Here is a 27399-nt window from a genome sequence, read left to right on the forward strand (position 1 = left end):
GTTTGAAAATGTATTCGCTACATCGTTAGTCCCAACCTCCCATTTCTGCTGCTCTTCAAACTCCCAAGTAAACAACCAGCTCCCCGTACTACCCTGTCTTGTCACACAGATTACAAGACACTTCAATTTTAGGTATCATGCAAGTCAGTAAAAGAGCTTCTTTCCGAGACACTAACACTGAAGATTTGTTCCCCCCCTCCCCAGGTGTAAGACCCTTAAACTCTTCTAGAAGTGGCAGTCTTCTCCCTCAGACCCAGTGCAGCTGGCGAAAACAGATTAAAAAAAGCTACAGAGAGAGAAAAGGGGAAAAAAGAGAAAAAAAAAGAGGATTAGCAAAAAGAGAAAGGCATTCAAAAAGCAGGAGAGAGAGATGCAACACGGAAAGAGCTGACAGAGGAGAGATGGCACCTCCCTGTGGTACCTCTGATACTTCACGGAAATCACACAAGTAAAAACCTTTTTTTCATTAAAGTCTCTAAGAAGACTTTACAAAACTTTAAACATTCTAATCACACAGATGGTCAGGAAGAACAGCCAGTGGCCTGCAGTAAGGTTTAACCCCCCCCCCCCCCCCCATTAAATGGTTCTTTTAGCAGGCAATCTAGAAATCATAGAATGGTTTGGGTTGGAAGGGACCTTAAAGATCACCCAGTTCCAACCCCCTGCCACAGGCAGGGACACCTTCCACTAGAGCAGGTTGCTCAAATCACTGACAGACTGATATGGATTGGTTTGGGGATCAGGCCAACAGTCAGCAATACAGGAAGAAGTAAATATTCAAATGATTTTAACTTGCTTTGAAAAACCAAACCAAACCCCAAACCATCAAAGACTTACGGGAAATAAAACTGTATCAATGGTGCAACAGAATACCTGAGAAAATACACTGCAATCAGGAGTTTTAACTGCCTGACTGCTGCGCATGACAGACCATTGCTGGTTCTGGGTTCCTGCACATGGTGTGCTGCTGCTGCTGTGCACAGCCAGCTGGACTCATGTGCTGTACGGACACTGTTCACGAGGCTTCCGCAGCCCTCAGACCACCCTTCTAGTGAAATGCTCAGCACTAAACCCAGCATTACCTATCCCAGCTGGGTCAGATGTGTGCCTATCATCTGAAAACCTTGGGTTTAAGGGATTTTGTTGAAGCTATTTGGCAACACGCGGCCTGATCTTTCAGCAGGGTTGGGACATGTGGGTTCACCCACTTACAGCGAACTCAGCCTGCACACAGTGCACAAGGAGCAAGTCTGAAGTGGAAATGAGGATTACATGCTGGTAATTCAGGTAGCATGAATTAGCAAAAGAAAAAATAAAAGCAAATTAAAACAGACAGATGATGTCATGAGAATGACACCAAGTATAAGGAGAAAAGAGTTTTTTATCCCTCAACTATGGGATAATTAAACTAAAGTGGTGTTATTTAATGTCACCAATAAATAAATTTAATCTGTGCTGTTATTTTGCCAGCAAAAATAACTCACAGAACTTATTTTGACATCCCTTATCTATCTGGGAGGAGAGGGACCAGGAGAAAGGGGAATCCATTAATTGTAGGGGAAAAAAAAAATAGTAAGATTTAAAGCTGCAGCATCCTAAGCCTCTTTAGGACTAATTTTACATTGTTTAATCAAAGCAATAACCACCAGTACATAGCAAAGCCAAAATCACAATGAGGATATAGGAGAGAGCAAGGGTAACACCATGGAAAGGTCACAGCTGAAATGCTGTCACGTTTTATTAGACCCTCCGATTTAACAAGTAAATGAAGGTCCATTCCAGCCCATTGTATTCAGGGGTAATTACTCAGTACAGAGCCATGGGTTACTGTAAAAGAAGGGCAAAGAAAACAAAAAACAAAAGAAGTAAATGTTAACCAGAATTCACTGTCTGAAGTCTTTATTCAAAAACAAAACTCATCCAGAAATACACAGTGAAGACACCTGCAGGCAAACCATAGTTGCACTTGGCCAGAGTGGACTCCTGGCCCCAGTGAGCAAAACACCCTACTTTTTAGTGCAAATCTTGCAGTAAAACAAGGCTTTTGCTGAATAGAAAATAAGAGAAGCAACCTGCCAGCACCTGTACACTTCTAAACAGATGCCAAATAAAAAAAAAGGTAGTAATTTTTGCATTAAAACCAGAAATGGTTGGAAACACTGAGAAGAAAGTCAAACGTCATCGTCTTTCTTCACCAACACTGGTATGTACAGCAAGGTGACCAGCTTTCCCTGAGATTGGATCCAGGATGTGCATCCAGGCCAGCACACTGAGAGGGAGACAAGGCAAGAGATCCTTCGTGACCCCTGCAGCATTCAGAGAACACTTAGTTGCAGACCGTGGATCCAAGTTTGAGATTCCCTCAAGGTTGGGGACTAGAGGTTGGGACTCAGGCCCCCACTTGTGAGGATGTCAAAAAGTCCTTTAAAACTGAGTCACACAAGGCAGTGCAGGGGGTAATGAGGCGTTAATGAGGCAAATTAATAAGGGGAGAGGGCAGCCAGTCTCTGGAGACAGCATGTCCCAGCCCATGGCAGCATCAGTCCCCGGAGGTGCTGAACGCCCAGCACCAAGCAGCCACGCTCTGCTGCCATGCAGCTCTTGCACATGGAGGAGGAGAGGCAAAGAGCTGAGCAATGAAAAGAGGGGACACCAGCTCTGTGAGCCTGCTGCTGCCCAAAGGGAGCAGGTGTCAGCAGTGAGCATCTCTTGCCAGTTCCACGTAGGCTGTTGCTGAGTTCTTCACAAGAACAACCATAACCCACAACAGCCAAGGGTGTGGACTTTTGCTTAAAACAAAATGGTGAGCGCAGGAAGGGAGCAATGAGTAAAGGTGAGCAAACAGGCACAATGGCATAGCTGCGTGTTAACCAAATGTGGGGGCATTCGCTTCTGGTGTGAAGGGAAAGGATCTACAGGAAACCCGAACTGAAAACGAAAGAAAAAGGCAGATTAATGGTTTTATGGATTAATGACAAAAACAACCCCACCAACAAACAAAAACCACAAACAAAACAAGAATATAAATGTTTCCTAACACACAAACACACAAAAAAGAAATGTTGCTAAGTGTTAGTAAGGTTTAATTTGATTACAAAACATGCTTTATGCAGACACACACATGCACACACACTCAACAATGGGATGAACCAAATTTATCTTCTAAAACAATCCTTTCACAGTTTTGCATGCTACAGGACTCATCAACTGTGCCCTGTTTGTATCCTTGCAAAACAGTGGAGCCCTGCAATACTTTATGGATCAATATGGAGAGTATTTTTCTGAATGCTGGAAAAGTACCATATATACATATTTAATTTAGCGATGACAAACACCCATTGAAAAAGGCACTGTCTGCATTTGTATAGTAGGAACAAAGAACTTCATTTGATTTAAAGCCCAGCACACAATAGTGTACAGTTCTGAGGACTGCCAAAAGCAATCCAAACCCAACAAAAATCAGTAATGTTCACTCTAATTGCACTTTAGCTGTGCCTTCATACCCAGCACCAGAATGAACACTGTTATTCTTTGAGCTTATTTTTCCACATTCAGAGCCTGATAAGCAGAGGATTGTTCTTTTCATTGTTTTACAGTTACCGTTGGCAGCAGAGACATTCATTCAACCAGACTGCTCAAGACAACTGTAAGCTCCAGTTCGAGCCCGTGCAAGACCCTTCTGAAGCTCTTCTGTTAAGTGGAACATCCCATTGAAATTAAATTCAAATGCCTCTCACTGACAGCGTAATGTTTACTTGCTTTTCCATTTCCCTTGGTAGGGCAAAGAGGGAAGGAGTCCTGGAATTGGCTTTTCCCTATTAAAGGGCAGAGCGTAAGTTAGTTTGGACCATGTCCTGGAGAGAATGTAAATCCTGGTTTTGTCTGCAGGGAAGGGTGGACTTGAGGCTGAGTTTTCAGGGTGTTTTATAGTTAAGTGCTGCTGTTCCAACATGTTCCTTCTCTGAGAGACCTGCGCACCTCAGCTTGGGTGTGCTGTTACCCTTGCCTTGGTTAGTAGAAGCAAGACATTCCTGTGAGAGCTTTCTTTTTCCTCTCACCAGAGAATCAACAGCAAATTAAAAACAATTAAACACACCCAACCTAGTTGTAAGTAGACCACTGTCATTAGCAGTTGAACTAATAACCCTAATGAGGATGCTGTTCTCCTGCCAGGCAGGTGCATTTCTTACACATCTTAGTTTAAATGAACTTTCATTTTACAATGGATGCTGGCACTTTGTACTGCAGACACTTGCTTGTGGCCAGGCTTTTTAACCCTTTCAGGTGGCCTTATATCCTTATACAGCCCTCATCTACTACTAGCCTCACCCTAGCCATGGGCACTCTTGGCATAGATCTATGTCTGTCCAATACAATTGAATGTCCAGTCCATGAGTTACCAATCTGACTGTTAAAAAAGTCTCTCAGTTTATCTTCAGAGCTTTCATTATCTGCTAAATGCTCAGCCCATCATCTCTCATGGTTTTGGACAATCAACTATAATTGGTCAGCAAGTGAATATTGGTTTGGTTACTCGGCAGTAGCTTCTTTAATGCCCCTTCATACATACATACTCACACACACACTCACACACACACACAGTTTGGTGATTCTCTGGTGCTATAGGACAAAGAAAAGCTTTAGGTATGTCAGATTTTACCATTTGTTAGCATGTGGAGGGGAGGATAGAAACTAGTCTTGCACTGTAACCACAAGTTAATACTCTAGCTTGAAGGGGTGGGAGGGAAGGAAAAGGGAAAAACATTTTCATGGCTAGTTGGGTTCTGTCATCAGCACCACATCTCCATAGCAATTGTTGCCATAGCATCAACATGGCCTATGGGATTAAAAAATATCATTTATTTGTAAGGGAGATTGAATATATAAAACAGAGCCAACAAAGTGCTGGGATGGTTTAAAAGGAAGAGGATCTAATCCTTTTTTTTCCCTGTGTTTCATGCCCTAATACTTCATCTCTCTGCATTTTACTTTGCAGAATCTTTACAGACAAACTTCACTGCAACCTTTTTCCACAACGGCATTATGTAGAGAGAGACTGGTAGAGCACTTATAGTAAGCGTGCAAGCAGAGGAAGGCACAGATAACATTATAGGCTTCTGGACTTGCACAGGGTCTGCTTTTTTAGGAACTGCAACTGATCCCATTGTGAGGTCTATATTAGTTAATGACGCTTACCAGAACAATGTGCCTCATGCACCATGCAGCCAAACAGCAGCTAACTGTAAAACAGCATATGTGTAAGAGCTAATCATGATGATAATGATGTAACAAACAAACAAAAGAAACTAAGTCATGATTAGTGCAAATTATAGAGCTTGGGTAGCTTGGGTTTAGAAGAGTCACCTGTGAAAGAAAAAGGCCAGTGTACTGCCAGCTACTAGTAAACAAGATAAAATTAAGCTACAGCTTGTGAAATTTATGGATTGTTAGAGATATTTATGATCTAAATACTGAAGTGAATTATTAAGGACAAATGAAGAAGCTACAGAGTACAGAGAACAGCACTATTTCTGACAGCTATTTTCCTGGAGGAGAGAGAAGCCCCCTAATACCAAGCCTTACTCAAGCACTGACCTATCTCTTTCATGGCGTTTTCTGGCTTTTCAGAATCCTAAACTGACACAGATGGTACCATGTGAATGTGCTTGGTGTCAAGGAGCTACTCCAGAATCAGAACTGCTTCTGGGAACAAGAGTGTGACTTGGGCGCAGTGACTGATTGCTTACACTACAGGGCATGTCATCTCCCTTTTCTGCATTCCTTACCCTGACTGACTTAAGTTGTGTATTCCTTACACAGTCCAAGCTCCCAGTATGAAAAGATAGTAAAATCCCCTGAAGGTAATTCAAAAGAGCAAATCAAAATCCACAGTGGAAAAAGGAACAGACAAGTGAGAAAAGGGCAGCACTAATTGCTCATCACAAAAGAATGTTGACATTGAAGCAGCTCCAGCTCAAAACTGGAAAGACTAAACCAGGATCTCATTCTGGTTATTGGGTTTTTCCTCTCCTGTCTTGTTTGATTCCAGGCTTAACGGCCAAGAGATATTTTCCCTGACAAACTTTCTGGGCATGTGCCATACTGTTCATATTAACAGCACTTCTCCATGTACTTAAGACCATGCTGTGCAGGCAAAACGTATTCTGGATTTGCCTCAGGGATGTGCAGAGAGGGGATTATGGCAGTGGTACAGAAACCAAACCCTTCTTTATCTGTGCACTGCTCTTTGCACACATGCTAAGGTGGCACAGCACTCCATTTTGGGAAACATACCACAGTGAGAAGGAACTGCTCATTGCTGTGTGAACTGGGAGAACTGTTTCACCTGTACTCCTGAGCAACTGAAGAGCATTAGGAGCCTGGCATGGGCACTGCAGACAGCACAGATCACAGGACCCTGACGAGGGGCTGGATACTGTCACACCAGTCCCTGGCATGGGGATCTCCTGCTAAAGCCATGCAACATCTCTCATTGTTTCTGTGGAGGGCAAAAAGCCGCTTTAGGGCTGGAGAAGAGTACGAGCACTAACAAGGAGTTATGACCTGCCCCCTCATTTTGGAGATTCCAGAATTCAAGACTATTAGTTGCCCTCATAATTTCCACAGTATAACCTTTCTCCCATCCTAAACAAATAAGACCCTGAGACAGGAAACACTCCTCTCTGAGGATAGCAGGAAATCCCTACTATCCACACCCTATCCTTGGCAGCCAATATTGTTCCACTTCATTACAAGCACTGTCAGACCAAGGGAGGAGCCTTGAAATCTTGGGGAATAAAAACAAGTTAATCCTCTCACATGCTGTCAGCAAGCAAAGGGGGAGGTCAGCACTGCTCCCTACTCTTCAGGATGACAGCTAAAAGTAAAATGCTTCCAGCTACTGCTCAGCCTCACCAGGGACTAAATCTGTCTGCAAACCTTCCTTTGATAAGGACTGGCTAGGTTGGGAAACAGAGACACCCAGAAAAATAGTAAAGGAGAATCATTCCCAAAAGCAAATACCACAGGTTACCAACTTACTTTTTCCTTTCCTTATCTCTTTTAAGAGTTTGAGATCCTCCAGCCTGCTGAGCCTGAGATTGGAGCAATTCAGCTGCTGTCTTCCTTTGTTTAAATGCATTTACTTCATCATCCAGAGACTTTTTCTTATCCTCTAGCTTCTTTTTTTCATCCTGATGTAACTTTTTCAGGCGATCAAACTTTTCGTGCAGCTGGAGGAAAAGGAGAGAGGTGAGCACAACCCAGCACTACCAGATATTCTCTTCACAGGAAGAGAGAAAGATGGAAGGATTCCGTGAGACCTGAACCTGCAAGGCTCCGCTGGTCTCTACATTGTTTCTAGCCCCCTGAGCTGACATTGCTTAGAAAAAGGGCAGGGAAAAATCTCCTTCCACAACAGCTTACAGACTAGGCAGTGTTCTAGTGATGCACCACTGCACAGACTAATGGAGGATTGGGAGAGTATAATGGTAAAAAAATATTTAATCCATTTCCAGGAGCCTTATTCCACTTCATAAAGGCTAGTAAATTAATGGATTTTTCACAATGCTCAGTGTATTTTTTTATATAAGAAGTTTGTATCTGGAGCTGTTTCTCTCCTTGAATTTTGCCACACTGCCACTCTCCATCAGAATCAAGACTATGCACTTTCATGGCGCAGTGAGTTGTACACTACAAGCACTGTGATCTAGTTTTGTCCTACAGGATGAACACCTTAATGTCCCATGATCCCAAGCTGAACTTTAGACTTCTTGGTAAGGAAGTCCTAAACCACACTCTGCAGAAAATACTTTGGCAGCAGCTAACTGCCTGGGAGTAAATCTATCACTCATAACCATGAAGAGACAAGTAGTGCAGTCTTCACCTCTTTTTCAGCCTCCTTCAGCTCCGCTTCTTTTTCCTTGACCCTCTGGACAAACATTTGCCTCATTGCCTCTTCCTTTTTCTGCAGTTCTCCCAGAAACTCGTTTCTTTTGGCTTCATAAGTTTCTTGTAAGCTAAAAAGAAAGGGAAGTCCAGTGACGTGACTTGGGACAAACACTGCTTCCTCTGAGACTCTGAAATCAGGCCCTTACCGTGAATACTGCTTGTCCACAGCACATCTGCTACTCACCCACCCACATGTGCCTGAGGCCACCTTTATCCAACTTTTTCTGAGGTCTGTAAGCTACTGCCCTTTTCTGTTTGTTGAATGCTGGGCAATTCAAAGAGGCCAACTGGCAACAAATGCTAGTTCAGGGGGACACTGCTGTATCCCTACAGCACAGACATTTCTATACCTGCAGTTTCAGAGTCAATCCTGAACACGCTCTCTGGGTTTTCACCTCTCATTCAGCCAGCACCTTTGCTGAAGTCTGAATTTATCTGACCTGGCAGGTATTCTTGCTGCACTGGTTCTTTACATGCTCTCTCAAGGTCACGCATACACACACATGCGGTGCATCCAACAATGCTTCTCTCAAGCTCTCCTGTCTCCTCAAGGATCCTACCTGAAGGGTTTGCTGTCTGGATCAGTGTCCTTAAAACCCATCTCTTCCAGCTTGCATCGTCGGTACAGCTCATAGTGGCGTGTGTGGGTTTGTTCACGAAGGTCTTCCATATTTACACGGATCAGCATCTCCCGCAGCTTCACAAAATCACAGTGAGCTTCATTCTCCACTGTAAGAAGACATGAGGATAAGATGGGGGCAGAAACAAAGGTCTTTTCCCACCTGTCTACTCCTCCAATAGGGTAACAGCCCTTCTGAGCAGAGAAAACTGTCACTACAGGCCTGACACAAGGATTTAAATGAAGGATAATTCCTAGAGACACATTAAAAGTCCAGCAGAGCCTTGTTCCTCTTACGAGTGCCCACTGCCTCCTGGCAGAAGTGTCACCATTCATGCCATGAAAATCCCAGGGCTCAACTCACCTTGCACAGTGCCCCAGGGGTACTGACGAGCTTTCATCATTTTGTTTCCTATTTTCAGCTCCTCCGTGCTCCCGATCACTGCAAATGGCAAGTGGGCCTGGAACACATTTAGTGATACCCACGTCAGTCCCTCTCAACTCTGGCTGCCTTGCCAGCACACAGAGATTAGCACAGCCACTGAGCACGACAGTCATTATGCACACGCTAATCTCAGGGAGTCTAGTCACTGACCACTAGCCCAAGACAAGGAGGGAGAAGGGAGGGTCTTTTTTGGAAACCTTGTTAGTGCTACCACTCTATATCCTCTACCTGGCTGATCCTCCCAGCCACGGGGTCTCAGGTGAGATGAGCCAGTGCAAGACTAGCATCAGAACAACAGCTCAAACAACATGCTGCGCGGCTCTGACTGCGGTGCTGTCCCAAGGGCTTGCCGTAGCTGAGGAGAACATCTGCACAAGCACAGAAGCAATAAAAGAGGTCTTGGAGCCTTCTTGATTTTATCCCCTCACCACTCCCTCAGCTCACACTGGAGCACAAGACACATCACTCTATTGGATCATGAGATCTGTTCTTCATCCCCAGAGTAACAGCTCTTTCCTCCCACTTGCTTCAGCTGTGGCAAGGAAGGACTGAACACAACCCTGCACGGGGTCAGCCTCCATCCATGTCCATGTATGCCCAAAGGTCTGCTGCAGGCTGAGCTGGGAAGGACTCTGCATTCCCTGGGGCTGTGCTAAGCCTTCCCCATACTAACTCCATAATCTCATGCTTCCTGCAGCTGAGTTGGGATCACCCTTAGCACCCCCCCCCTTCAAATCCCACAGTGCTCAAAACCAGTTCTGAGAAACCCAAAGAAATGCCAATGGATTTACAAATCCTCCTGATGTTGATGCTATGTGCAGCCACTGCTAGATGGCTGCAAAGCCAGGGGACAAAGGGGGCCAAATCCACACCTAAGACACTCACCCAGTGCAAGCTCAGCAGAACAGAAACACCCCCAACACCTCTCTAGGCTCAGAAGACCACACCTTACACTCATTCCCCATTCTCAGGCTGCCAAGCAAACCCCCAGACACTGCCATCATACTCTGCTGCATATATGTTGTGCAGTAAGTGAGATCTCTCCCCACCTCCGCTTGCTCCTGGGAAGTATACTGCATCCTGCCAAACAGCAAAGAAGTCAAGCGCAAGGCTTCAGCACTTAAAAATAAAGTTGCCAACTCCCTGCACCCACCTCTTCTGCTGAGTTTTGTGCAGTGACATTTGTTGGCTACGATCTTTTAAAGCAAGCTGATCTCTGGGCAATTAAAAGGGCCCCAGGATATGGGTATCCCCAACTATATGAAAGATCAGTGACCCTGGACAGCTCTCAAGAGCAGGTAATGAAGTTTTAATTCCACAGGTTATCTGAAAACTTGGTCAAGTTTATAACAGCTGGTATAAGCAAGAGATTTCAGAGATTATGTTTCCTGGTTTTGGAGTGTGGCTCATACAGTCAAACCTTAAATACTGCAAAACTGCCTGCAAGCACTCCCAAAGATGGGCTCTTCAGCTCTCATTCCTCGGCCTCCCAGCTCTCGCATAGGACACGTAGAGTAAGTGGGGCTGGTGGTCAGTCTGATGGGGCCATGCAAAGGCTCCGTGCAATGCAGCCTTCTGGGTCACTTCCCATGCTGAGCTACCTCTGAGATCAAGCTGACACCAGCACCTGGAAGGACACATGCCAGCACAGAGCTGAGCCTGCTTTGCAGGAGAGGGCAAGCAGCAGGAAAAGGAAAGTGGTCTTCCAGGTTGAAGGAAGCTGATTTTCAGCAGAAGGCTGTCTCATCGCAAAGGGCAGGGCGATACAAAACACTGGAGGGGAAGGTAACAAAGCTGTCTGAACTGAACAGCCTCCATACCACAACATGGGGAAACTCCCCTAGCCAGCTCTGAAAGGAGTAATTTGTCACCTTATTTCTACAGCTGTAGTTCCTCCTGCCTTCAAGACAGACCACACACTAGCAGCAGCACCATCCACAAACACTTCTGCACATGTGGTCAAGAAGGATTATCAGTGGTCCCTGTGGCAAGGAACAGCCACAGGCAAAAGAAGACCCCTGGAAGCAGGGCTTTTCAGGAAACATCAGCCTAGGAGAACAAAGACTGTCCTTGCCCTGCACAGCCTCACTATCTGTCTGATTTCCTACATGTCCCTCAATAGATACACATTAAGACAAGGAAGGGGTTAAAAGACTGGGGGTGGGGGGTGTCTGACTAGAAAAGCCCATTGGAGAAGCAATAGCCTACCAGAAGGCTCTGATAGCCTAGGCTGACACTACAAGGATTGGATGCCTGTGCAATCCTCTGGTTTTAAGACACAAAACAAGAAGGAAAGTGGATTTCAGAAGCACCCCAATATGGGCCACCAACCCCTACAGCAACAGCGCTGTTCTGGGAGAAGAGGAAGCACTAGGTCACTTACATTCATTGTCCCATTTATCTCCGCCACTGACTCATCATCTGTTGGGAACTGGTAGATCTGAACCCCGTTACTAACCAGTTCACTTGTGATTTTAATTTTAAATTTGGTCAGCTCACTCTTGGAAATGGCATCAGATTTGGCAATGATGGGAATGATGTTCACCTAGGAAAGAACAGAGCGGTAAGAAGCCCTCAGCTTTGCTCCAGGTTGCTTTTCCAAGTCTGCAATACAACTTACAAAAACTTAAAAGTGCTCCATAAACACACAGGCTTTATCTGCCAAACCAGTCATGTCCACTGGTCTAAGGGCTATTCGAGGAGGGGAGATGTGCTCTGAAAAAGCAGCACATGGTGAACCTGCTCAGTAAGAGTTAAACAAGCCTACCTTGCTGTCAAGCTTCTTCATTGTTACCAAGTCCAGGGATTTCAGCGAGTGGCCTGTTGGAGCAATGAAGTACAAGCAAGCATGTATCCGGGTGTCATGGTAGTTGTGCAAGACCCTTCTTATCTTCAGCTCTTCTTGCAAGTAGGCTTCAAACTGAGCATCAATGAATTCAACGATGGGCTTATAGCTTTGATGAAAGGAAAAAAGAAAAGACTTACACATCTCACAGTCGAAGAGGTAAAGAGACAGTGCTCCACTGCTTGCTTTCAAGAATCAAGCTATTTGTTAGATTTCGCTTCCCAAGACCAATTGTCTCAACCTCCCTTCCTCCTCACCAGTAAGGAATTTTAAAGCTGCACAAGGAGATTTGGTCCTATAGCAGATGCCAGCAGCCGGTTTGACAAAACATAGTACTGGAAATTCAGCAGAGGACAGGAGACACACCATGGACTCTCACGCTTTGAAATGTAAGGGTGCAAGGCCATCAGAAATACAGAGCCTGTCACATTCACAATGTAAAGGCCATCAGTGCATCTCAGAACTAAAGATACAGTGTAACAGACCCACAACAAAGCAAATCCCATCCGAACACCCTTTGACCACCACGCTCTAGCCATGCTGGGTCATGAGCTGCCAGAGATACTTCCCCAAGGTATCTCAGTGCACATTTATCGTGCTTCCTCTGGCAACATGTAAGAGCTCTCCCAGAAGTGGCTGTTAAGCCAAGTGGTTTGCTTGGCAGCTTGTGGTCAGCACAGCACAAGGAAACAAGCACAGATGCCCTGGAACTCTCCACTCTTCCCACCAGATGAATTTGGGCAGAAGGCTATCAGCAGGGCAGATGGCTATCAGCAGGGCAGATATTGATCTGACAGCATGAGAAAAGATGCTTTAATAGTTGGAACACTGCTGGCACACCACAGCCTCTGCCCGCTCTTCTACCTGTCCCATCCTAAAGAGATGACAAGGACAATCCATGAGAAGGAAAGAGAAAAACCTACTGCGCAGTCTGACCCAACTAGGGCATGGGGAGAGACCCTGCATGAGAAAATCAGGTCCCGATACAGCCTCTCTCTCCTTTCACTCACCTGTCCTCTTTATTGATCTGATCACCAAAGCCCACTGTGCTCACAATAGTCAGTTTGAGGTTGACATTGCTCTCCTGCAGGTCGTAGGTACTGGATTTCAGCTGGACCCCAGGCTGTGAGTGAGATGCTGGGTCACCTTCAAACTTGGTATTGAAAAGTGTGTCCATGAGGGTGGACTTGCCAAGGCCAGTTTCCCCTATTTGAGAAAAAGAGCATTGAAATGTTCTGTTGAATATTAACATGGCCCAGCCTTTCAGCTTCCAAACATTACCAGGGGTAAAACTGCAGCAGTTGAAAGCAGATCTCATGCTCCAAAAGAATCGTCTGGCAAACAGAAAGCTGTGTACAATGGGAGGTCTGTATTCCAGGCAAATTACATTTCACAGTCTAATGGCCATTAATGTCGTTAGAAAATACAGATGAAAAGGGAGAGGTGAAAAGGCAAAGGGGAAAGCATCATTCAGATCCTGCATAAACCCACAATCACACTATAGAAGATGCTGTTTTCATTAAAAAGTAGGGCTTATTGCCATTTCCAAATAAAGATGCTCCAGATCAATGTCTCTAACAAGCAGCCACTGAAATAGCCTCCTCCTGTGCAGAAGCAACGAGAACTGGTTCTAGTCCTCCAGCAAGTTGTGCAGTTTTTCCTGTACTCACATCAGATTGAGTGGAGGATCAGCCTTCTAGACTGGGAGGGGACATTTTCTGTACTATCTGGTTTCCATACTTTAGGAGCTACATGCTATACGACACTCCAAAATCTGCTTCCAAAAGCTCTGCAGCACTAAGCTGTTATTTGGATTCCACCTATCAACAGAGAACTATTTTCTTGTCTGTAAGGAAAAGATAAATCCCAGTCTTAAATTTGTTTTAGATACATCCCAGGAAGAACAAAACACAACCCTCCATGCACTCATTCCACAGGGCAGCCTCCCTTACCACGCTCCGACATCAGGGCCAGCTTTCTATGCTCCAAGGATCTGACTTTGTGAGCAGCCTGGCCTGCTGCCCTGGGAGGGGTGCTGTGTTTGGGGAAAACGGGGATTTCTGAGCAGCCCAGCTGGCTTTTGCTGGAACTTCAGGATAAGCAAGTGAAGGCTGCTGCTCCAGGCCGCTACAGGACCACAGGGAGCCTGTGTCTGGCTGAAGCAGCCTTCCCCTCCCTCCCCAAGCCCTCAGCTCCCAACCAAGACAACTTCATCATTTTCCTACTTTGCTCAGAAGAAAAGAGCTTCTTATTTTTGTAGGTTTAGAGCTCTGCAGCAGATCCAAACTTGCATGAAATGCCCAATTCAACAAGGGGAAACTCCTCCCCATCCTCCCCTGTCCAAATCTCAAAGCCTCACCCTGCAAGCAGGCAAATTCCTCTCTCTTGGCCCCAGAAGAGACTTTCCTCAGTCAAGGCTGAAGTACAGGACAGACAGGGCAGGGAAAACATCCTCTGCTTTGGGAACTGAGCAGTCTCTGATTGCCATGATCATATATCAGGTATCTTTCTAGAGGCAGCAAGATCCACTAACATTTGAAAGTCAATGTACACCTTGAGCTATGCTCCACCACCAAATAATGCCAGTTACAGCCAGAATAGGCACAAGTCCAGTTGCTCTTTGCACCAATCTTGTTTGCAAAAAAGAAGACAGTCAGCACCAGGAGCTGGAATCGCTGCAATCCCTTGTGCTATGTCAATGCATCAGCCAATTTTACACCACCACAAACAGAGAGCACCAACACAAGGGACCCAGCAAAGCACAAGGTTATCTCTGTCCCTGGAAGACTGAGCTGGACCACCCAGAAGACTCGTGGCTGATCATGTCAAACCCTTCACTGACTTGGAATCTCATGCTCTGGGCTTTTCGGGTACCAAGTGCCCCAAACAGGGAACAGGTCACAAAGCACTGCCCCAGTCTGAACTGAGATGTTGAGGGTTAACAGCAGCCAGCCTGCATGACCTGCCAGGCCCTTCTCAAGGATGCCAGGAAAAAGTAGTGTAAAAAAAAGGCCAAAATCTAAACAGGCTGAGAGGGCTGCAGCATTTCCAGAACCCCTGCCAAGGGATGGGTGGGACAGAGCAGGGAGCTGGCTGCTTGCCTGGGAATGCCAGGAACCCCAGTGGGGCATCTCAGGACAGGGGAGCTTCAGTCCTGAGGCGCAGGAGCTTCACCCTCCCACTGGCCTGAAAAAACTCCTCTTGTGTTGCTGCCCCAAGTTCACCTCACAGCCTGGTGGGCCCCGCAGCAGGCTCAGATCCAGCAGCCTGTGCCCAGGGCTGCAGCACAGGGGAGCAGCACTGGTGATCAGGGCAGGGAGCTGCTCTCAGCAGAGGGTACACACGGTTGTGTGTAAGTCACACTGGCTTCCAGGCAGACAAAACACCCTGTAAAACACCTCGTTTCTGCCTTCCTCCTTTTCGGTGAAAGGGGTTCATATGAGGCCAAGCCTATTGTTTAAATGCATCCTGACCCTGCTAACGGTTGCCTATGTTAAATCAATCTAATGTGTTGTTTCTAGCATGAGTGACTTTAACTGTCTGGAGGGGCAGGAGAAGTGCATAAGAGACACAGGCAAATTTTTAAGACAGAACATGCTTTTATACTCCATCTCATGCCAGCTACACAGGGCCAGCAACAGCAACTCGGACTTCACACACTTGGGGTTTTCCTTGTGGATAGGGAAGGTATTTTGCCATAGGTGGGAGCTGCCTACCAGAACCCCTACTACTTCATGCTTGAAACACAAAACACCCAGCCACTAACATGGCATCTCAAACGTGGAGGCTGCACACCAGAAATGACATTGAGCCAGCAGATACACCCACTCCCCACACTGTGTGACCCCACTGACACAGCATGGGATGATTAAAGCCTGCCAGGGAAGAGGAAGACTGGAGAAGAATTAACTGCCTCAGCTACAAGACAGATGACGTTAACACTGACAGAGCAACATGAGGTGGTAAAAGACTGAAGATGTCAATAAAGTGCTTCACTGTGTTAAGTATGACCAGAGATAGGGAGCAGTGCTATCTGAAGGGCAGAACGACAGAAGGGAGGGTTTCTGAATGTCCTTGGAGTTTCTGCCTCACACAGAGGCAACTTTCTGCTGGCTGGAAGATGTAAATGGTGCCAACTGCTTCTTGCACGGACAGAAGTCCAGATGGAACAGATGGTCTGATGAAAAGGACAAGTAGTCTGTGCGTGTTCCAGCTGACAGTGCCAGAATCTTCTCCAAAAAGCAGAAACGATGAATGGGGATTAAGGAAGGCAGAATCACCGTGGAAAAGGCAGTGGTGTATGCAAACCGACTGAGAGGCATCCCTGGCAGGGAGATTATTTCCTGGTGTCAGGCTTATAGCACACATGTGATTAGATCTCAAAACTGTACTTGGGGATTATGCAACTCAGCAGTGGTCTGCTCTCCTGCAGCAAGGCAGACAAAGTGCTGTGGCGATGACAGGGCAGGGAGAGTGACCTTTAGTGAGAGGTCTGCACCAGGACGCTCTGACAGCTACTGAAAAGCTGTCAGAGCCTTTCATCATGAGATGGATTTTTGCTCTTAAGGCTCATGATTTTCAGAGGCATGATAAAAAAAGTGGCAAGAGACACCACACCAGCGAGGCTCTGGACACACACCAACCCCACACCAGTGCCCAGGAGGCACCATCCACTGTTAACACCCAAGAACCTGGAAGGCTAGAGACACTGTGCTGGGCTCCCCGCACCTCCTCTGAGTCTCCCGAGACAGGCTCCCTGCTCCAGTGCACATGCACATGGTGTCTTCAGTGCTCTACAGAAGCAGTTCATCAAATCTCTCATTGAGTGAGCAGCTGGGACAAGGGCCACTCTCTCCCATTCAGTTACTGAAAGTGTCTCTGACACTGGCCAGTAGCTAAGGTGGAGGAACAGAAGCAGCTGTGCAAACAGCAAATGCTTCTTCCTGTGGGAAGTTCCCAGCTTCCCAAACCAAAACAGCTACCTTTGAGCTGATTGCACCTTCATGGCTTCTTGCTTCCACAGAAATTTCAGCACCCTAAGCACCCTGCAGCAGCAAGCTGAATTATAACCACAAAAGTTGTGCTGCCTTTTTTGTGCCTGCTGATTTAATTTGCTTTCCTCCAGGACATGTTAAGTGCGAAAACAAACAACTGGTCACTGTCCCCTACTCTACATCACTCAGGATTTAAGAAGCCCCAGTCATATCATCCTCAGTCAGCTCTGCATGAGGACAGAGGAGCCCTTGGAGTACTTCCCTGTTCAAAGGCATGAGGCAGCTTTCACGAGAGTGACCTTTCACATGAGAGCAACACCCATCCTCCATGAGATTAACAACTGTAGCTCCAGATATCAAATAATTCAATCTTAAAGGAAATGTATATGCACGGACAGCCCTTTCATGTGAAGAAATGGGAGCTAATCCAACGTAGCAGGTTGATTGAGACAAGCCCTGAGGCACCTTGGCCTGATAAGGCCATCTCTCACTGAGAGGAAAAACTGATTCTTTTCATCCAACAGGCATGCAAAGACACTCTGTGATTCACCCATCAGAAGGCAAAGGCAGTGCTGCAGGGGCAAGAGAAGCAACATGGGCTCACAAAAGATGCTGAAGCACCTCAGAGGACTACCAGGCTCCCAGACACCACTGTCCACTGCAGGGGACCAGCAGCGAGAGCTAAGGAGTCCAATGGCTTCTTGGTTGGAGAAACCCTGTTCTCTTCTCAGCTGGCTGCATTAGTGACCAAACCACCAACCACTGGGCAACTTCCAGGCTGAACAGCTCACCACCCCATGGAAAGCTGCCTGCTAGAGAGCAGGCAGCAGCTCCTCTGCATGAGGGAACCTGTGCTCATCCCTCCCTTCCCCAGCCAGTGAGAGCTCTCACACACCAAGGGGAGAAGGCTCACTCATTTGGAGTGAGGGACCTCAAGCAGTTGTGGTACAGCTCATGGGAAAAGAAAGAGCCGCCTCAAAATAGCCATTTCTCATTGCACTGAATAGACTGGTTAGAAATCCCCCTGCAAATGCCCCGAGAGAGGAAGGAGAAAATCCTGCTTATAATGGTATTACCAGTATAATGCAACTACAATCTACCCTGGCCAAAACTGAAAGAGCTTACATTAAAAAACATGTCAATCTTTTCTTCCTCTTTCTCTCCCCCATCTCACTGAGAAATACAGGCAGCACAGAAGGTCTCAGCTATTAAATGCTTCTCCAGCCTTTGCACTGAACATTTTATCATGGAAGCTTTTGGAAGAAAATGGTTGTGCTGAGGAATAAAATATCAAAGAAAACATCCATAATCCCTCACTTCTTATGAAAGGTTTGCTCATTTATTCTATCTTTGGCTCTAGTCTCAAAGGGGAAACAGCTTTTAGCATTAGAAGAGCTAAAAATTGCTCCCCTCTGGACGTGCTGCTAGGAGGCATTTCTGAAGCTTTCTTTGGCTCTTCCACCAGGAGCTGGAGGAATCAGTGGCTCAGATGCAGTGCAAAACTGTCACTGTGTTTTTTCCCCCAACAGACGCCACACACAGCTGAAAAACAGGGGGCAATAAAGTGCCTTTCTACCATGCTTAGTGGCCTTATTATGGGATCAATTCATCTACTTGTTCTGTAGGCTCCAATCCTCATTTGCTCCCTGTTCTTCCCATTTTCACTCCAAACTCCTGCTGCACAAGTGAGACCCAACAGAATAAATGACAGATGGATTCTGGGAGTTCTTATTTCTTTACGTTAAGAGTTTAACTTTGTTACCACAAGTTAACAGAGGCACCAGACAACTCTTACAAGGCATTTTGAAGCCTGACCTCCTCAAATCAAGATTTGTGTATCTTCTCCCAATTAATCTTATTAATTTTTTCTATAGTTTCTTTATTTCAAGGTTGACCATGTCTGTGTTATTACTATTCATAAAAGACTGACATTAATAACTGATGTACATTGATCTTGGTGAGTCCTTGTTATTCACATCAAAAAGCAATCAATGCATTCCATTTCCATTCTGCAAAGAGGAAAGCAGAGGCATTCAGTTCCTCTCCACACATCAAAGTGAATATATATCACAGGAGGCATCCACTGCTACACCTATAACTTGCAGAAAAAAAATCCCAGCACAACAGCACAATAAATGCAAAAGGAAATACTTCAAGACTTCAGTCTTTAGGATGAGAGTTTAACTAGGTCATATCACATTCATGTACTGTGGAAAGCACCCAGCAACTCAGCCTGACAGTGACCTCCACTTGTCAGCAAAGTTTATCATCTCACAGGAATGCCATTGTCAGGGAAAGTTTTCTTCTCAGCTCCATTTAACAGGGCTCAGCTCCCCCCTCCTCACTCTACTCCTCTTGTCTCAGACTTAACCCTGTCCTGGACAAACACCAGGTCCATACCATGAGCTGGATTTGTCTCAGAGGGTACAGACAACCTTTGTGTGGGTGCAGAACTGCTCACCAGCTGAGTCCCCAGGAGGTGTCCACAGCTGCAGCTCTCCCCTCTGTCATGCCAAGCACAACTGGGAGCATCTGCAGACAGGGCATACCCTGAGCAGCCATAGCCACACAATATCCTCCTGCACCCAGATGCAAGGCACCATCACCTGTAAACCAAACTAAGTGTCCTGTCACACAATTAATTCCCTATTATAAATTTTCTTATCTACCCAACCAAACTGCTGAATCAAAGCCACACAAGATTTTACTTCTGTCCCCTAGGAGGGCCTCTGAGGAGGGACCATTTGGGAACCTAACCCTGGGGAAGACCTGCGAGACAGGCAGACACTGCAGGGACAGACACCAAGTCCTACTACAGCGCCAGGCCACAGCTGAGACCCAGACCACATGGCAGCCTGGATAACCATCTGACCAGCTAAGGCTTGGCCAGAAACTATTTTAATTCAAGTATGCACAGAAGGAGGAGGGAAAAAAACATAGCTTTTAGTGACTGAAGAGGAGCATGACTGGTATTTTGTTAAAATAATTACAATAATAACCCCATACCCAACCAAACAAAACCTCTGAACAAAAGTCTCTGGCATGAGTACCTATTTTCTTTTAAAAACATGAAATTCCAACATACTAGGCAAATAAAGATCATAATCAAAGCGTGGGATTTCGGGTATTTTATTTCTATGGCTCCCTGCTTGGTAGAAAGCCATACTGCATAACCCCAGCAGGGATTTCCCAGGGCACCAGTAAATCTTGTTACTGAAAACAGTACAGTTGGGGAAATTTAAATCCAAGCTACCTTGTTAACTGTCACCTACAAGCTACATCGAGCTGCAGAGAAGCCCTTTTCAGCAAGAGAACTTTCCAAAATGGAAATACTCACCCACACACAGGATGTTGAAACAAAACCCATGATTAACTGACTTATTAACCAGCTGGTCAGGCAAACTGTCAAATCCTACGTGTCCGGAAAGCGGGACAGTACGACAGCCTTCACCCTGAAACACAATGAAACAGTTGTGTCATGTTCAAGCAAAACACACTTATCTGTATAAACCCTTAAGACCTCCCAAGTAGAATCAACTGCACAGTCCAAGCAGAGATTTGCACGTACACTGTAAATTGTGTCACTGTGCTTCCCTCTTCTCCAAAACTAATCCAGGCAGCACAAATAGCATGTTTCATCTGGGGCACATTAGAAGATAGCCCTGTCAGAAAAACATTAAACTGTGCAAAATAAAACACAGCTGCTGAAATAGGAGCAGCAAAACATTTGTGTCTTGAGAAATTACATAGACACACAAGTTTCACACTGAAAACAAAAAGAACCCCCTGTGCAAAGGAACGTATTAATGATACCTCCGCCTATAAACATATTGCAATTCACTTAATGCGAACTGTAACTCATATATAATTCACGTGCACAGCTGCAATTACAGAATCTAGCTAGAAACAGTGAGGAAAACTGTACCTACATCTAGGAATTGAACAACCCAAACAGTCTGTCTCTGCAAAGCTCAAGTGCTGTAGCACTGGAACAGCAGAGAATACAGTCTTCAAGCTATCAAATGCAGTGATATCTCCTATATTGTTGCAAAGATTAAAATCTCAGACTGCAAACAGGGGCCTGTCCAAATCTATAAAATGGCCATTAGCACCAGAAAATCGGGGATTGCTGAAGGAAGCTGCACAGGCAGGAGGCCAGGCCACGTAAAGCAGCAGGTCTCCAGCTCTGAGTGCTGGTATCCAAGTTTTAGAGCACATCTTTCAAAGCAAGGAACCAAACAGGAAAAAAACATGCAGCCCCATCAGAAGGGAGCTCGCATAGGAGCTTGGGAACAGCTGTACCCAAACTGCCTGCTTGGGGGCACAGTCTGCTCCTGCACAGCCACCCAAAGGACTTCATGAGAAGCTGCTCCCACAACCTGCTCCTTCCTGTGCCCAACACCACTAACCCCATCCTCCAGCCAGGAGTCCCCTTTCTACCCTAGGGAGCAGAAGAGCCAAGCTACAGCTCCAGCTGTGCTCCACATCCAGCACAGATGGTTGCTTCTGGAGGGGCAAGAAGAAACTTCCACCTGGCCATTGCACAAAGTCCTATCTATGTATGCCAAGGCACTCCGTGTTCCGAACACGCACAGAAGTAGTAACAAACCATACACAGAAGCTTAACCTCAGAAATAGCATCATGTAACATAGAGAGTCAGTGCTAGCCCTGCATATTTGTGTGTACTGGGAAGTTCCCCTCCTGCAACTACCCAATAACATATTTTGCTTTCTGGAGCAAATGTATTTTAGTGTCAAACACAGAAAATTCCCCACTGGCCTTTCAGGAACATCACTGGTTTCCAAGAAACACTACAGCCAAAAGGCAATAGTTTATAGGGTGTAATTTAAACTTACTCTTTCAGAATCATGTTTTCACATATCTTGAAAGCCTGTTTATGGGGACAGACATACTGGTTTTCCTTCTTCTGCTAAAGGCACTGGTATTTTAAGTCAGGAAAACATCCCCAAGGACTGCATTTCCTACAGTAGCCTGCCAGAGTATGATTACTTGCCTCATTACTGCTTTCCTGATGAGGGCTTTTTCCCCCCCAAAGAGGCTCCAAATACACTCCAACCATTAACCATACTTACCACTCTGTGATGTGTAAATATGTTTTCCCTTAGCCATATTTTGTGTATCAGTCTGACTCTTCCTGCCAAGATGTTCACCAAATATGGTGCTTTATTAATTCCTGAGCACCATGCCTCCAAACGACATGTTCATCAGGAAGGTGCTCGAGTTCCCCAGCAGGTTCTGGTTTTGCCTTGTGAGGATGCAGCTCCAAGGCCCAATAGTTCACAAGTAAACAGCTAAAGCAGAAAAAAGGGAGACTGGCAGGCATGCAGATCTTGTGATAATACAACCTCTCTCAAACTGCTTTCATCAAAACAAAAACTCAGCACTGGAGTATCTCATGGCAGTGTTTGATCTGCAGCAACAGCACCATGGCCCAGGTGAAGAACAGATGGGTGGGCAGAGCCCACAGAGGCATGAGAGAGAACCTCAGGCAGAATGGGAAGGAGAAATATCAAGCGTATTTTTAATACTCAGCCATAAAACTGCACCATTGGAAGACTGAACACTACTCTCCCCAGGAAGTGTGGGCAGGAGTGTAGGCTCTCATTAAGAACAAATCTTTTCCTCATCCCTAAATATAAGTGTGATCCAGATGGAACAAAATAAATGGTAGAAGTTAAAGCCACTCTCAGCTGAGAGGAGGCATTTACCGTCACACAGAATTCAGCCTGCAAGTAATTTCCTGTAGCCTCTTTTTCTAGTCACCTGTGGTTTTAAAATGCAGTTAAACCACAGCTCACATCTGCTACAGACCAGGAAACAAGTACTGCAAAATCTTATTTCCAGCCACAGCAGCTGAGCCTTCATGTTACATACGCAGCTAGGAGGTAATATTCTGCTCCTCTGGCTAAAAACCCAAAGCTGCTTGGCCAAGGCATAAAGAGATCAGATGTAGTGTGAAAAAATAAGAAATAATGTTTTAAAATCAGACTAGTTTTGACACACATCAGAAAGATGTCAGCAATTACCAAACCTGCAGAGAGAAAAACATTTTTTACCTGATCCACCAAGAAACAGTGCAAGTCATCAGTCTTCATGCACCAAGTGGTGGCAGTATCCAGAACACTGCTATATATAAACAGCATCACCATAAACAACATATGAACCCAGCAATTAGTCATCCTGACTGTACATAAAATGTGGATTTGGATCACCTTGTTCAAAACTGAAGGAGAATATGTCAGGTTTATAAGCTTTTTGCTGATAAAGTGCTCAAGAGGGATCTTCATTACTTATGTTCAACAACAGTCTTTCAGGTCAAATGTAAAACATATAAAGAGGTACCAACAAGGTGAGCAGGGCTGAACTACTGTATGTGTGAAGGCTTTTCCCAGAAGCATCAGTAAGCACTGGATGGCCAAGAGTCTTTCCAAACTCTTTATTTTAAAGTTAGCATCTCCTTGGAACTAAGACAAAGACAGGATCTCTGGGAAGCCAATGTGAACACTGGCACCACACCAAGATACCAGATGCCTCTTTATTTCTCCCATATACACAGTGACACCCCCCCACCCCCCCGGGATAGAATGGGCTGTTGTTGCTTGAGAGGAAGCAAAGCGTGTTTGCCACAAACAAGATTAGAAGAACAAAAAGAGCAGCATGCTCTCTTGCTGCATTACCAGGCAGGGTTTTTGCAGAGTGAAAATAAGGAACAGGCTCTTGAAGAGGTTACTTTATTTTTAATCTGTCGTTGGAGGATTTACACATCTTTTGTTAGGGCTTCTCCACACCACAGAAACCATTGCTGCCACTCTTAATTCTTAGAGAGAACTAATCAAATATATGGAAAATACAAAGATGTTATAATAAATTACTCCAAGCCTGAAAGCACTACACATTAAATATTAGTTTACATAAAATGGGCCAGATTTAGACTCCAGGAGTTTGGATCATTCCAGGGTCCTTGGGATGAAAAAAAAACCCCATGATTAGAGGAAAATCCTGCTGAATGTGTGTCTCTGCCTTGATCTGCTTTACACAAGCAGGTATAGCAATGTCACTTCCTGATGTCCTCAGAGCACTAAGAGGCTGTTACCACAGAGCTTGCTTCCCAAGATATGCAATGGTGCAGCTCATTGCAAATCTTAACACTCCACATTCAGAACAGTTTCTGGTGGTCTGGACTAATGGAACAATGAGAAAGGACACCATGTCAAAGAAAGAGCCTCCACCGGGTGATATTCGGGCAGAGCACAAACTGCAGTACAATACTTCTGCATATTACTGGAAAGACTGTTTCTGCTTAGGAGACTGACAACTGACATTTCCTACTTCTGACACAATTTCCCACCTCTACCCAGGTAAGATTCACTTCAAACGCTGAGGCCTTAGAAACTCCCTGCAGAGGATTTCTAAACAGCTGCAACAAACATAACAGCACCATCCTGCAATGAAAACAAATCAAGCAATGCTTATGGAACTCCATCACCACTGACCATGCTGCCAGCTGCCGCTCCCTCCCCTCTGCCACCCCAAAAGCTGAGGCACAGGGTTAACACCTATGCCTGAGACAACTCTTGCACAAGAAGTTAAATGTCAAATCCCAAAGCAAGGCACAACCTGAATTCAGGCTTCCGCATTATCCTTAAGCCAGAACACCACCAGATCCCTTCTCACGCTCTCAGTGTTATGGCATCCACTTCCCCAGACTACATTTGGCTCTCATTAAACAGCAAATTACAGCAACACTTGTACCAATTACTTCTCACTTGTACAAGTGTGTAATTCTCTTATGCAATGACACAATTATCCAGCAGACAAAATAAATATCCTCCACAAGATAAATGCAAAGAAGGAATGTAAAGTGTAGAGAAAGACTTAGTATTTGTTTTCCTCGCTTGGCTGATAACGAATTGTCAGGGTACATATAAAAGAACAGAAAAGTGGGAGAGAAATATTTTTGCATCAGCCACCATGGAAAGCAAGAAGCATCTCACCAAAGCTCCTGACACTGACCACCCTTTTCAGGCACATTGATTGCATCATTCAGACATTCAACATTCACAAACGGCCAAGTGCTTCCAAAATCTCGAATTCTGACAGCTCTTAAGATTCTATTTCTTTATGCCCCTGCGAACACCACACTGTCTGCATACACTCCCAGAAGAAGTCTCCTCCAGCAATTAAAATATCATATATTTCTGACCTGTACTACAGAGATACAGAGTTAGACAGTGGCCTGCGAGCCGGTCCTCTGCACCCATGGGGAGTGCTTGAATCCTGCACCCTCCATGCCGGCAGAGGACAGGAGAGGGGCCTCAGCCTGGCGGTGATAGGATCGCCCCAGGAGGGGGCTTCACCAACCTGACCTGCAGGTTAGATCAGGGGTTTTCCGGGACAGGGGCAGGGTGGTGACCACAACATCCCCCCATACCCAGCCTCACCTCTCACATTTAACCTCACTGACAGCTCTTACAGCTGCTCTGTGCTCTGTGAACCATGGCCACAACCAGATGCCCAAGACCTGGGCTGACAGGTTGTCTGTCTGCACAAAGACATTTCCAATTTGCAGCACACTAATTTCATGTCCAGCTCATAGCCAGCTTTCCCTTTTGCCTCTGAAGAGGCTGTGCTGTATCATAATTCATTCCAGGCCATGAGCAGACATCTGAAACTCCTGTACATTATCTTAGGGAAGCCTAACGCTCAATTTCTTTAAAAGACAGGGGAGCAACTGAGTCACTTTACATACCTTGGCAGTCACATACAAGGCAACGGGTATGGCCAGGAGGAAATAACATCACAAACTGGCAAGGAATGGCTACATCTACCCATTCAACAAGACTGGGTCCATGCTAAAATGTACTGCTTTGAAGACGGAACAGCAAGCATTCACCTCAAGTATTATTTGTGTACTAACACAGGCACACCAAAGTTGGAAGCCCATCAAAACACAACAAAAAGCTTCCAAATGCAAAAAAAAACCCCTCCTTAGCATTACTCTAACAAAAGCAGAGGTGGCCTAACTCCCTCTGCTCCTCTTCTGGATAATTCTCTGCAGCACACAGCAAGCTTTGTGCCACGCTGGAAGGCTGGTGAGCATCAGCAGTGGAAGGAATGGCTGTGGGCAGCAAAGATGACACCGCAGGGGGACCCCTGGGGACACGGCGCAGCTAGGATGCGGTGCCAACGTACTGTGAGAGGTTCAACAGCTCCTCCAGAGCATACGGTGCTGGATGGATGGATGTCCTTCCCTGCAGCACTCACTAGCAGGCACAGATGACAGTTTCTGTGGGAGGAGAACAGCATCCCTAGAGAAACAGGGATGCCAAGGGGCACAGTGCCCACTACCACCCTCTGGCCTGGCAAGCGGCCTCCAGCCCTGGGTACGCGTGCAGGGCGAGGCCGCCCCGGCACGGCAGTCCGACCCACCCCGGAATGCAGGTCCCTCAGTGCCCGCGGCGGGGCCCAGGGACGCAGATACCGGTAGGGCAGGACCCCCGGGCTAACCCTGGTGCAGGCAGCCCAAGGTCGCCGGGCTGGGCGGCTGCCCCACACCCAGCGGTGGGGACCCCATGCGTCTCCCCGAGGTAACCGCGGCTCCCCTCGGCGCGGCTGCCAAACCACGACCCTCCCGGGAGGCCGCCGCCGCCGCCCGCGCCGAGCCCCAGACCCGCGGGAAGCGCCGGGCCGGTGTCCCCGCGCCCAGCCCGGCGCCCCTTGACTAGCCCCAGCGCGGTCCTACCCTCCCCGCTCCGGCCAGGGGCTCCCGCCTGTCAGCCCATCCGTTCCCGGCCCGCTGGAGGCCGGCGGCAGCAGCGCCCGTGGCCCGCTCTCACCTGCCGCGCCACCTCTGCCGCCGCCATCGCTACGAGCCCGCCACAGGGCCCGCCCCAGCCGAGCGGGCGGGCAGGCAGCTCCGGGCGCGCCCACCGCGATGCCACGCAGGGGAGGGGGGGGAGGAAAGCCGATCCGGCCCCGCCCAGCCGCGCGCCCCTCGCCCCCCGCCACCGACACCTCTCCCCGCCCTGCCGACACCCCACCCAGATCGGTCCCGCCGCCGCCGCCCGGCTCCGGGAGGCACAGGGCTGCCGGTCCCCCCCCGCGACCGCCCGTGATGGTGCAGCCCTGCCTGCGGGCGGGGCCGCGGCCACTGTGGTTGGGAGCGGCGGGCGGAGGGGGGCGAGGCAGGCGGCAGAGGCGGGTGGGGAGAGAGGGTGCGAGCCTCGGGCCGGCTCCGCGGCCCCAGAGGCACGGCCAGGCCCGCGGGGACCCTGCCTGCAGCCCGCTTGGCGGAGTTTCCCCCGCACTGACTCCTCTAGGGCCCGGGGGGGACCCGCCCGACTGCCCTGTGGCTCTTCTCTTAACGTGGGCCGCGGCATCCCACGGCTGTGCACGTCCGGAGCCCACAGAAGCCACCAACAGCCAGTGACAAAACCAGGCGTTCCAGAAAGGGAGCAAGGGGACAATTAGGCTTTCACAACCAGTCATTTGGGCTTTATGGGATGATACCAGATCCCCACACAT

General features: G+C 47.0%; 1 protein-coding gene across 11 annotated transcripts; it reads right to left on the bottom strand.

Annotated features, from left to right (window-relative positions):
- Positions 1 to 191: 191 nt before the first annotated feature.
- On the bottom strand, positions 192 to 26874 carry SEPTIN6 (septin 6). Of its 11 annotated transcripts, none has more exons than XM_057425103.1 (11): positions 26712 to 26873; positions 20191 to 20305; positions 12870 to 13065; positions 11782 to 11968; positions 11398 to 11559; positions 8934 to 9030; positions 8511 to 8679; positions 7886 to 8018; positions 7042 to 7232; positions 5197 to 5240; positions 192 to 286 (listed from the first exon to the last, which is right to left on the bottom strand). In XM_057425103.1, the coding sequence occupies exons 1-10, from the start codon at positions 26736 to 26738 to the stop codon at positions 5237 to 5239; spliced, it is 1281 nt and encodes a 426-aa protein (XP_057281086.1). In that variant the 5' UTR covers positions 26739 to 26873; the 3' UTR covers positions 192 to 286; positions 5197 to 5236. The 11 variants fall into 11 exon arrangements, with proteins under 11 accessions (XP_057281086.1, XP_057281084.1, XP_057281087.1 ...); XM_057425104.1 differs by lacking the exon at positions 192 to 286 and adding an exon at positions 1605 to 1827; XM_057425096.1 differs by lacking the exons at positions 192 to 286; positions 5197 to 5240 and adding exons at positions 1883 to 2928; positions 3760 to 3815 and having other exon boundaries at positions 26712 to 26874.
- Positions 26875 to 27399: the final 525 nt, after the last annotated feature.

This window comes from Pezoporus wallicus, unplaced genomic scaffold (assembly GCF_028554395.1).
Source record: "Pezoporus wallicus isolate ANWC-B61680 ecotype Strahan unplaced genomic scaffold, APGP_CSIRO_Pwel_v1 scaffold_6445, whole genome shotgun sequence".
NCBI classification, from domain to species: domain Eukaryota; kingdom Metazoa; phylum Chordata; class Aves; order Psittaciformes; family Psittacidae; genus Pezoporus; species Pezoporus wallicus.

What these genes read in the sequence shown, in the direction of transcription:
- SEPTIN6 (XM_057425095.1), bottom strand. Translation starts at nt 26,738, where the DNA reads ATGGCGGCGGCAGAGGTGGCGCGGCAG. An exon ending in CGGCAGAGGTGGCGCGGCAG is followed by an intron (nt 20,306 to 26,711) that starts GTGAGAGCGGGC and finishes ATTGTGTTTCAG; the next exon opens with GGTGAAGGCTGTCGTACTGT. An exon ending in AGATAAATGGGACAATGAAT is followed by an intron (nt 9,031 to 11,397) that starts GTAAGTGACCTA and finishes AATGTGTTCCAG; the next exon opens with GCCCACTTGCCATTTGCAGT.